At 43.3% G+C, this 12,551-nt stretch overlaps 1 protein-coding gene across 7 annotated transcripts in view; it reads left to right on the forward strand.

Annotated features, from left to right (window-relative positions):
* Positions 1-375: 375 nt before the first annotated feature.
* The window catches only part of LOC144946718 (putative tyrosine carboxypeptidase MATCAP2), a 52,091-nt gene continuing 39,915 nt past the window's right edge, over positions 376-12,551 (forward strand). For 3 of the 7 annotated variants that reach the window (XM_078875840.1, XM_078875841.1, XM_078875838.1), the window contains exon 1: positions 378-502. In XM_078875840.1, the coding sequence (XP_078731966.1) occupies positions 463-502 (40 nt within the window). In that variant the 5' untranslated portion in view covers positions 378-462. Of the gene's footprint in view, positions 503-532; positions 658-7,973; positions 8,166-12,551 lie in introns of those variants that run through there. The other 4 variants (XM_078875845.1, XM_078875844.1, XM_078875846.1 and 1 more) reach the window with 4 other exon arrangements.

The raw sequence follows: 12,551 nt of genomic DNA on the forward strand, positions 1-12,551 counted from the left end.
GCATCCCACTGGGATTTTTGCACAGTGTTGGTGTACGGTGCTTTTTTCTGGAAGATTTTTTGCTGTTTTTTTCTGGATTTTTCTGTTTGCGCATAGTCACTTTCAGATGTTTTCTTGTTCGTGTTTTAGTTGTTTGTTTGTTGCTGTTGCACCCGATTCAAGAGCCGAATAGCTCACAGTACTATACCAAATAAATGAAACTGAAAAACTGAAGCCGGGTAGTAAAATCTAGTATTAAAATAAATGTGCAAGAAGCCCAATTGGGGTTGCCTGGCAACCGGTAAACCACAGCGGCGTGACGTCACGGCGCGCTCACGTGACGCCCCCCTAGAGGAGCGCGCGCACCAAGCGGGGTGGTAGTGCCCCCCCCCCCCCCGTTGAGGTTCCGCGGTCTTCAGACTGGAGGCGGGCGACTCGTCTCATGGAGGGTTAGAAAGCGGCAGCGACCTCTTCCTCCCCGTGATGAGGGCGGCGCTGCCCACGGACGCCATTCGAGTGAGAGGTGAGAGAGGAATCGCCCTTTACGCGGTGTGCGTGGCTGGGTGTTCGTTGTCAAGGTGCACTTGGCCTGGCACAAGCGTCGGGGTGACGTCACCGCCACTTAGTGGCGAATGGCGGTTGTTGTTGTCTTGCGCCGCCCGCCTCTGTGCTGAGCAGGTGAGAGGGAACACTGATCATCATCAATCACTTCTGGCGGGCTTGATGCCATCTCATGCCATCATCGTGCACATTGACGACACTCACTGTCTCTCGTGTAAGTGATGCCGTTTATCCAACCAGTTATACGCCCATTGAGATTCTCCTACTTGTGGTGTCTCTTAACGTCTGTGAAAAAAGAGCTTTATAGCTCATAGGATTCGTCCAGTATAAATGAAATAATTCTCGTTCTGAACTAGGTGGATTCCTCCAATATGAATTAAATATTCTGATTTTGAACCAAGGTGAGAGGCCTTTGGGATCCATTAGGCCTTTGGGATTCATTATCACTTCTGGTTAACATTTTACATTTACTGTTCTCATTTTCGGGAGGGTTCTTGCATTGGGATTTTATTTTTAGACGTTTTCAGACAATTCGTGACGCGAGCGTTTATTGTACACGTGGGAGGAGGGGGAGGAACCCCATGCCTTGCGCGAGGGGGCAACGCTCTATCCCCGTACAGATGGAAACAGATGGCGATTAGCCCGCTTGGTGTATTGCCTTCTAGCGAGCTCAGGGTTATGGCACCTTCGAACCTTGCAGTTGTATTGAGGGACTGTGTCGTTGTCTTGGTGTGGTCTGTGCTTATGCAATTAGAACGTGTGTGTATACTTTGTTGCGTATTTATTTATTTATTTCATTTGCTTTGCTTTCCTATAATTTTCACTACGATCGTGTTTTTAATTGTTGTAACTTTCTAATCCGCCCAGACTGGACAACTGATCCATATGGCGGTACCCCGGGGTCTCAAAAAATAATAAATGGCCGAGGCAATTAAATATTTTACTTCTGGGATACTTTTTTTCCAGGGGTGTACTTAACTTCGCGACTGGAGTACAAATCAATCCGAAATCGGTGCTATTCCGCGATGTCGACACGCACCGAGGTCGATTGCGCCGAAACCCTGAACGCTCGTACGCACCGTAGTGGTGCATCGTGAGTACAGCTCATCGAGATGAGTCGATTGCCACATCGCCGACCATCAACAGATTAAAAATGACTGCAACACGGACATTATGCGAGAGCCGGGATACTATGGTGCCCCGGGGTACCGCCATAAGGTTCAACTGTGAAAAAGAGCTTCATAACTCATCGGATTTCTCCAGGATCAATACATATTCTCATTCTGAGTTTCACAACATCCATCCGCACCTCCTATTAGCACGGTTGGCTGCGTATGGTGCGAAATAAGTTCAACATACATATATTTATGTAATCTACCGCCCGGCTTTAACCAAGAGATAACCCATTGAGATTAATCTAATTGGTAACCTTTATTTAAAACTGTGTTCGCAAGAGCCCCATGCGATTTAGTAGCGCTTTTGATTAATGCCCTTTTCTTAGCCCCTTGAGCTTTGTCGAACTAGGGGAGAGCTCATTCACAACTATTATATCTGTTAGCGATTGTCATTCATGTCCTTTGTTAACAAGGTGAGTTCAAGTGATTTTACGTCTTCTATTTTACCAGGTATCAGACATTGAGACTCTACTGTGTTCTATGCGGGAGATAGGCCTCGGCAAGGTAAGGTAATTTACCCTTTTTACCGGGTAAAAGGGTAAAGGTAAAGGGTAAAGATGTCGACATGCCAAGGGGTAAGGTAAAGGGTAGGGGTAAAGGTAGCTCGGAAGAATTACCCGGTAGGGTAAAGGTAGCGCAAAGTATTACCCGGTAAATACGGTACCTTGCACCGCTAAAAGCTCCGTCATGCAGTCCGTGGCCTACATTTAATAAGTAATATTAAAATAAACTTGATTAAAAACACGCTTTTATGAAATGTACGAGTAATGACAGAACTCCACGACTCCAGGAAGTGGCCCCGAAGCTTGCCACAACGTAAGGGACCGTGGCCAATTACAGCCAACGTCAGTTGAGCGTGGACAATTAGACCCAAGCTGAAACATAACATCTAAAAAAGATTGTTTAAAAATATATAGATTTTTTTATTATAGAATATAGTATTGTCATCAGTATGACCTTAGTATACCAAGTTTGCAGTCGATACCACATTAGGAAGTGGGTAAAAATTTAGTTTCAAGATTTGAGGATACAACAATAACGACAACGACAGAAAGAGTGAGTTAAAAGAAAGCGTGTAAAATTGGAATAATCGAGAGTATTCTATATGATTAAAGCGATCTACCGAGCATTTACTTTATAAACCTTGTTCATATGTAGTAGTTCCCTAGTAATTACCCTGTAAACGGGTAATTTGTATGGGGTAAGGGTAAACGGTAGGGTAAAGGTAAGCTCGTTGCTTTTTACCTTTTACCTTGTACCTTACCTGCTAAAGGGTAAAAGGTAAGGGTAGAGTGATTGATAAGGTAAAAGGTAGGGTAAAGGTAGGCTCGTTGTTTTTACCTTTTAACTTTTACCTTACCTTGCCGAGGCCTAGCGGGAGACCCAGGTTGGGGCTAACAAGAAGATCAGGATGTGAATTCTGAAACTCAGCATCTTCTCACTCAAATGAGCAATGGGGTTGTCTTATCGCCTCATAAATGCATTCCACATTCCGATGACGGGAGCCAGTCTTCTTTGAGACAATCACTTTTCACAAAGCGGTAATCATGTTGGACGGAAGCTTGGTGCAGTGGTAACACTGGTGCCTCACAGTAAAAGGCAGAATCAGAATCTGTATTTATACTTGAGGAATCCGATGAGCTATACAGCTATTTTTCACAGATGTCCAGTAGTTAGATTCCTAACTTGTTTGGATTCCCAACTTGAGCACTTTACTGTGTGAGTCTGTATGTTCTCCACCTGTTCTACATGGATTTCCTCTGGGTTTGCCCGTTTATTCCCATAGCGGAAAGAAGACACAATGTAACTGGTTTTGGCCAAACAACCCAATGTTGAAAAGTTAGCTGGAAAATACTCAATTGGGGTTACACGCAGCAGCAACATCGTTCCCAATTATGAAAACTCAGCAGGACGCCCTGAAAAAGTGCCATAAGAGTCGGTGAAGCTTTACTGGCTAAAAAAGCGCAACAATACAGTCATACCCCGATTCACAGCAATCCCTTTTACTACGTTTTGCAAATATATTGTCACTTTCTAGATTTGATGCTTTCGTGACTGCAAGGATTCATACTCTCTGGTTTTTCGTTAGTCACTTAGGTAAAAAATAAAATAAATGAAAACTAAATTAAATCACGACGTTTCGGAGGCAACACAAGCTTCCGCCTTCAGGTGGAACTGTTACAGCCAAAGTCACTATAGTAAGTGAAGAGAACTAATAGAGAAACGCGACTATATCGGGTAAGAGGGGGGGGGGGGAGCCAAGGTGGGGGGGGGGGGCATGGGGGGGGATGCTAGGCTGAGTTAAGCTGATAGATAACATCTATTCATTATGCAAGAGGGGGGGGGGGTGAGTTATTCACTATAGTAATTTTGCTGTAGCGTGTTCCACCTTTACCCTTTCGTTGTAGTGTATAGTAGTGTATAGTAGTGTATTGTATAGTGTAGTGGATAGTGTCGTGTATCGTAGTGTTTTGTATAGTAGTGTATAGTATAGTGTATTCTGTGGTGTATATTAGTTTAGTATATGGTAGTATATTGTGTAGTGTATACCAGTGTATAGTGTAGTATATAGTAGTGTATTGTATATTAGTGTATTGTGTAGTGTATTCTATAGTATATAGTGTAGTGCATTGTGGAGTGTATACCAGTGCACAGTGTAGTGTATTATAGTATAGTGAATAGGAGTCTATAGTAGTGTTTCGGGTATAGTGTATTGTGTAGTGTTCAGTATTATGTAGCAAAGTTTATAATAGTGTATTGCGTAGTTTATAGTAGTGTATAGTGTAGTGTTTAATAGTATAGTGTAGAATAGTGTATAGTCGTGTATAGCAGTGTATGGTGTACTGTGTAATAGTGTAGTGTATAGTAGTCTATAGTATCGTAGTATATAGTGTAGTGTAGAGTATAGTAGTGTAGTGTATTGTGGAGTATATAATAGTGTAATGTATAGCAGTTTATAGTAGTGTAGTTTATTGTACAGTGTAGTGTAGAGTATAGTAGTGCTGGTATTGGTGATTTAATTTAGCTGTTTTATTTCTTAATAGCTTTCCTATTATATTTGGTTTTTTACCCTTCTATCTGGCAACAAAACTGACACCTTTTTTACAAGGAGTCATGTTTGCATAGATCACAATACCTGCAGCCATAATGCAAACAAAAAACATAACTCTGATAATATATGCCTGTCCTTGAAGTTGATTGGTCCACACCCGAGACAGCTTTCCTTTTTGGCGTCATCTGGTCCAACCCATGTGAGACTAGGCTCTAAGGAAAGCTGTCTCGGGTGTGGACCAATCAACTTCAAGGACTGTGCATATATTATCAGAGTTATGTTTTTTGTTTGCATTATGGCTGCAGGTATTGTGGTCTATGCAAACATGACTCCTTGTAAAAAAGGTGTCAGTTTTGTTGCCAGATAGAAAGGTAAAAAAAACAATTATATTTTTACTGGCAAATGAGGTTCCAATGGTGTAAATGCTTACCCCGAGCTCTCATACTCTGATGGCGCATTGTCTTTGAGTTGTGCGCCTTTTGGCGTCATCTGGTCCAACCCATGTGAGACTAGGCTCTAAGGAAAGCTGTCTCGGGTGTGGACCAATCAACTTCAAGGACAGTGCATATATTATCAGAGTTGTGTTTTTTGTTTGCATTATGGCTGCAGGTATTGTGGTCTATGCAAACATGACTCCTTGTAAAAAAGGTGTCAGTTTTGTTGCCAGATAGAAGGGTAAAAAACCAATTATCATATTTTTTTACTGGCAAATTAGGTTCCAAATATTTCCTATTAACTAGATGTTATCTATCAGCTTAACTTAGCGTCCCTATTAATCAATTCAACTTCTGCCCCTTTGTTCACGGTACCCCAATACACCCCCCTCTCCTGCATAATGAATAGATGTTATCAATCGGCTTAACTCAGCCTAGCATCCCCCCCCATGCCACACCCCCCCCCCCCCACCTTGCTCCCCCCCTCTTCCCCTATATAGTCGCGTTTTTCTATTAGCTCTCTTCACTTACTACAGTGGCTTTGGCTGTAACGGTTCCATCTGAAGACGGAAGCTTGTGTTGCCTCCGAAACGTCGTGATTTAATTTAGTTTTCATTTATTTTATTTTGTTTTTTACCTACGTGACTTTACCGAAAAAAACCCAAAGAGTATGATGTCACTTTATTAACACCACAACCTGATTACGTCGCCTCAACCCACACGTCGTTGACAACATCGTCCGTCCTTTCTCACTATCCGTCACTTCTCAGCTTTTGCCTACACCTACCCTGTAAATTGCTTTGATTGATGTCGTTTCAATATTCGTCGTCGCACCTTTCACGAATGCATCCCCGACGTAAACCGGGGTATCGCTGTAATGCTATTTTTATCAACCCTGATCATGAGCTAAGTAGTCTACAGACTGGAATTTGAACACACTGAGTAACATGTACAGTATTTTACAATTCGGTTGACAGTACAGCAAGTTGGTTGTTGACAACTTGTGTGTGCATTGGATTTTGAGTGTGACGACCTTGTGCTGCGTGGGGTTTTTTCCATGTTCTGTGGTTTTTGTTGAGCGTGGATTCCACACTAAAGGCATTCACTGAGGCTTTCTTGGGTAAATAAAGTTTCTGCTTGTGATGTTAACATTGCCACATAATGCCTACAAATGGTTGACATCACACGGCCGCTTTCGAGAGAAAACCGTTGCGATGCAGGTTGTGAACAATCCAGTCAATCTGCCGAATAAGATATACAAGGCTCACCAAGACATCGAGGGATTACTAAGCCAATCTGTGTCAACGAGTGGCCTTGTACTAAGTTAATTATCCCCTGACCTTGGGGGCGGAGTGGTGGCGCAGTGGTACTTGCACTGCACTATGAACACAGTTCCATTCCCGGCCATAACTAACATCATTGGCAAGTTACCGGTATATCTGAATTTGTCCTGGACCTCCCCTCCTACTTCTACCAACCCGCATACACCAGCATAGTGAAGTATGGACAAACACCCCCACCATGACCGGCAACAGCATGGGAAGGCCTTAACCCAGCAATGCCTTGACAAAAGGCTGAAAACTATTATTATTGGTATGTATCCTGACCTTGTGTGTAGCAACACAAAAAAACGCGTAGAACAGTACTGCGCGGGTCTTTTGTTATTGCTGCAAGTTTGTACATGAGCTGCTGTGTTCAGCTTTGTCAGCTCCTATGCTAATGAGTGGACCTTGTGTTTATTACACTGTAGCACACGAGGATAGATATCTTCATTCTCAAATAAATATTTAGGCTGTGCTCACCTCCATTGATAGTCTTGAACCAGTGGTGGAAATTCCACAGTCCTTTGCCAAAGGCCAGGCTATCCATAGTGCCCACAATATTGACTTAACACAAAATTGTACTCATTTTATTGACCCTGAAAAAACGATGTGCATGAAAACACTGACATATGGTGTTGTTTCAATAGCTGCAGTTACAAAAATAGTGACTTTGCAAATCTGTCATTGATGTGGCTTTTTCCTGAGACCTGGAACCCTGTACTTAGCTGCCTTTTATTGGTTACATCTTTTTTGGTGTTGTTATGGTATTGCCGCCATAGAATCACTCTACTGGCCGGGACGAGAGCTCACCAAGAAGACCACTCTGGCCGCTCCGGTGACAGTGCAGGCTGGCTGCCGACTGTCTCAGTACAACCGACAGCTGCCACAAAATGATGACAAACCAGAACAATATGACCGTAGGTCTTCCCAAATAGACTGGGCCTCACAGAATAGTCAGATGCTGCAAAGAGACCAGGTACCACAAACTTACAATAAGCCATCACTAAAATACCAGCAGCTGCAACCCGAACAGACGTCACAAATCAACCACTGGGTGTTGAAACATGACTGCATCGTACAAACTGAGCAAGTGTTGCAGAACAGCCGATTGCCACAAAAAGACCAGGTGGCAAAAATTATCCAGCTTTCACAACATAATGGCAAGCCATCGCAAAAAGTTCAGTCTTCACAAAAAAAACACATTTTACAGATCAACCACTGGGCGTCAAAATATGACTGCATGTCACAAACTCAGGAGGCGTCACGTAAAGTGGCACAAACCAAAAGCAGTCCCCAAAACGGAGAGGTATCACGAAGCCAGAAAGGGGCGACACAAAACCGGTTCCCACTGCGCACCGGCAGTGCGAGGAGCTTCACAGCAGTAGCGGCGGTGAACGCGGCACCGTCCCCACTGCTGCCACCGCCATTCTCACGATTCTACCCCACACAGCGTGAGCCTCACTCCAGCAAGCGGAGCTCAGTGGCGGCCCCAGGAAAGACGAAGCCAGGCTCTGCACGAGTCTCGCAGCGGCCGTCCGCCCAGACGCTCGCTTTCCCGCATGAGGAGGCAAAGAGTTGCTCGTCAGCTACCACCGCCGCCTCCACCTCCGCCGCCACCTCTGCCGCCACCTCCGCCATCCTGGTGCGTTTTGCCGAGTTACTGAGCGAGGTTTAATTCTGCCGGGGTAGCAGTGTCGACTTTTGATTGTAAAGTCACAATTTAAATTTGTTTTATTTCAGGGTTAAGTAATTCATTTCAATCATTGTCAGAGTCTTCATCATCATGAACACCATCATCATCGTCGTGGAGATACATTATTGGTGATTGTGTGCTTTGGAGAAGCACCCTGCAACAGTCACCCTGTAGCAGTCTTGTTCCAAAGGGAAAGAACTCCAACCCCCAAGGACAAGTCTGCAAGTTTTCTGAGCATTTCTGTGAGGGAAACCCTTCAGCCTGGATAACATCATGGGAAATGGTGGAGTTGACTCTGCTGGGGCTGCAGTACTTCAAATATTGGAGGAAGAAGCCACCTCCTGTTAGTGACTGGCTGATGTGCCATCTGTTGAGGAAGTACAAAGAGCCATCCAGAGCCTGAGACCAGAAAAAATGCCAGCAGAAATGACCTCGAAGCGAACTGCTGAGGGAAGGTGGTGAATTTGTGCAAGCTGTCCAATATGACAGGAGTACAATTAGCTGGACCACAGGAGGGACCCGCAGGATTGGAAGGATACCCTGGTGGTTCCCCTTTTTAAGAAGGGGGAAAGCACATAATACTCTTTGGGTCTTTCGGTAAAGTCACGTAGATAGAAAAATAATAAAAAATCACGACGTTTCGATCACAACACAAGCAATCGTCTTCAGGTGAAAAAATACAGTAAGAGAGCAGCTGAAACAGGATGTTATAGAGACCTAAGATGGGTGCAGCCCAAGGGTAAGTGGACGGGGTTAGAGATGGTATTTGCATGTAAATGTAAGATCGGAGGGCGCCCTGAGGCTGTGGGGGTGGCCATTATATTGAGAGAGATTAGCATGTCAATGTATTGTGAGAACGGAGGGCGTCTTGAGGCTGTGAAGGTAGCCATTGTATTGTGAAAAAACGAGAGCCACTGCCACATCGAGGGAAAGGAGCATCGGTGACTGTGCTAGTAAGACATGCAGCCTGTCAATGCAAAGACCTCCAACCTAGTAATGCAACTCAGAGAGTCGAAAATATCTGCAAACATCGGCAGGTAGGATGGAAACATCAGAGCCAAGTTATGACTTAAACTGGTTAATAACGTCCTTCCAATGATTGCTCAGTTTGTACCCATCTTCTCGGTTGAAATTGTGTCTGTGTTTATATATCTGGATGGCTTCATGAACGAATCTTTCTTGATAGCCAGAAGGTTTGCAGAGTACCTTCGTCTTGGAAAAATTAATTTCGTGTGTTCCCACAGCGTTAAAACAATGATCAGATCTTATTCTTTGGTTCTTTTCGGTTAAGTCACGTCTAAAAATAAAATAATAAATTAAAATAACATATTACGACGTTTCGATTGCAACACAAGCAATCATCATCAGGTATAAAAGAAATAGCAACAAAAAATCTAACTAGAAAACTATAGACAGACATACAAGCAGACAGACATCACAACGGCACACAGAGAGAGGACACACATCGGCACAAAGAGAGGGGTTGTCTCTATGACGGTCCCTTAAATATAGAGAGGGGGGGCGAGAACGGAGAGAGGGAGGGGGCAGAGAGAATTAGCATATCAATGAGTGTACGCCAACGTACTGCTGCTGCTGCAAGTAAGATGACAATGTGGAACGCGCACGCAAAATTGAAAACTAGGAGACAGGCACACGAAAATTAAATAACCCAGCAAAATATCGAAATGTGATGTAATACAACACAGAGAGTCGGTTAACAGACAATTAACGCATAGCCTGGTTGATTACGTGTTTCCAAATTTGCTAAGTTAGAATTTTAAGTGTGAAAATTCCAAAGAGAGGACACAGGCAGAGAGAACAAATAGCCAGAAAGAAAAAGGATAAGCTTAAAACTTCCCCGTAGAAGTGGTTCAATCTTAATTTAGGAGCTTTCGTGACTGCAGGAATTATTCTTTGGTTCTTTTCGGTTAAGTCACGTCTAAAAATAAAATAATAAATTAAAATAACATATTACGACGTTTCGATTGCATTACATCACATTTCGATATTTTGCTGGGTTATTTAATTTTCGTGTGCCTGTCTCCTAGTTTTCAATTTTGCGTGCGCGTTCCACATTGTCATCTTACTTGCAGCAGCAGCAGTACGTTGGCGTACACTCATTGATATGCTAATTCTCTCTGCCCCCTCCCTCTCTCCGTTCTCGCCCCCCCTCTCTATATTTAAGGGACCGTCATAGAGACAACCCCTCTCTTTGTGCCGATGTGTGTCCTCTCTCTGTGTGCCGTTGTGATGTCTGTCTGCTTGTATGTCTGTCTATAGTTTTCTAGTTAGATTTTTTGTTGCTATTTCTTTTATACCTGATGATGATTGCTTGTGTTGCAATCGAAACGTCGTAATATGTTATTTTAATTTATTATTTTATTTTTAGACGTGACTTAACCGAAAAGAACCAAAGAATAATTCCTGCAGTCACGAAAGCTCCTAAATTAAGATTGAACCACTTCTACGGGGAAGTTTTAAGCTTATCCTTTTTCTTTCTGGCTATTTGTTCTCTCTGCCTGTGTCCTCTCTTTGGAATTTTCACACTTAAAATTCTAACTTAGCAAATTTTGAAACACGTAATCAACCAGGCTATGCGTTAATTGTGTGTTAACCGACTCTCTGTGTTGTATTACATCACATTTCGATATTTTGCTGGGTTATTTAATTTTCGTGTGCCTGTCTCCTAGTTTTCAATTTTGCGTGCGCGTTCCACATTGTCATCTTACTTGCAGCAGCAGCAGTACGTTGGCGTACACTCATTGATATGCTAATTCTCTCTGCCCCCTCCCTCTCTCCGTTCTCGCCCCCCCTCTCTATATTTAAGGGACCGTCATAGAGACAACCCCTCTCTTTGTGCCGATGTGTGTCCTCTCTCTGTGTGCCGTTGTGATGTCTGTCTGCTTGTATGTCTGTCTATAGTTTTCTAGTTAGATTTTTTGTTGCTATTTCTTTTATACCTGATGATGATTGCTTGTGTTGCAATCGAAACGTCGTAATATGTTATTTTAATTTATTATTTTATTTTTAGACGTGACTTAACCGAAAAGAACCAAAGAATAATTCCTGCAGTCACGAAAGCTCCTAAATTAAGAATGATCAGATCTGCCTTGTGTTCATGAACACGGTCTGAGACATGTCGCTTAGTTTCCCCAATGTAAGTACTGCCGCAGACACAAGTTAGTTTGTAGACACCGGGGTATTGCATGTCAGGGATCACATCCTTCACAGATGGGATCAGATCACCAATTTTATGTATTGTGTTGAATTGAACCTGGATCTTGTGTTTGCTCATGATTTTGGAAATCTTTTTGGTGACCCCTGCTATGTATGGCAAGGTGATGGTTTTGATCGGGTCATCAGATGGTTTTCTCCCAACGTTTGGATTGTGCAGTCCGAATATCCATTCATCTTGAGGGTTTGGTGTACGTGGTCCAGTTCACTGGCTAGGTGGTGATGGTCGGAAATGCAATGAGCCCGATGGTGTAGAGTTTTGATGAGGGAATTCTTCTGGGCTGGATGGTGATGGGAGTCAGGTTTTAGATAGGCATCTGTGTGGGTGGCTTTCCTGTAGACAGTGTCCCAATGAGCCATCTGGTCTCTTTTCGATTAACACATCCAAGAATGGTAACTTGCCATCCTTTTCCACCTCCATGGTGAATTTGATGGCTGGGTGTATGGAATTGATGTGGTTGAAGAATTGGTTCAATGCTGGCAGGCCATGTGGCCAGATGATGAATGTGTCATCTACGTATCTCTTCCACAAGGAAGGACGTAGGAAGGATGCCTGGATGGCACCTCTTTCAAAATTTTCCATGAAAACATTGGCTACTACTGGAGATAAGAGAGAACCCATTGGGGTACCGTCAACTTGTTTATAGAATGTACCATTCCAGGTGAATTAAGTGTTGGTAAGGCAGTGTCTCACCAGGGCCGGTACATCAGCATTCAATCCTTGTTGGACCAAATCTTGAATTATTGCAATGGTGTCAGGCACATGAACTTTGGTAAACAAAAAAACTACATCGAAACTGACAAGCAAATCACCTGGAGCTAGTGAGATGTCTTTAATTAGAGAAACCAAGTGAGCTGAATTAAGTACAGCTGAGGTGGTCTTGCCAGTGAATGGAAGCAAGGTCTCAGACAGAAATTGGGCTAGTTTGTAGGTGGGTGAGTCAATGATGGAGACGATAGGATGGAGAGGTGTACCTTCTTTATGGATTTTTGGTAAGCCATAAAATCTGGGTGGTCTAGCAGCAGATGGTTTTAGACAGAGCCACTTGGTTGGTTCGATTAAAGATGTCGAATCAGTGATGATATTGTTGGTTTACGTAA

Source organism: Lampetra fluviatilis, chromosome 42, assembly GCF_964198595.1.
Source record: "Lampetra fluviatilis chromosome 42, kcLamFluv1.1, whole genome shotgun sequence".
Taxonomy (NCBI): Eukaryota; Metazoa; Chordata; class Hyperoartia; order Petromyzontiformes; family Petromyzontidae; genus Lampetra; species Lampetra fluviatilis.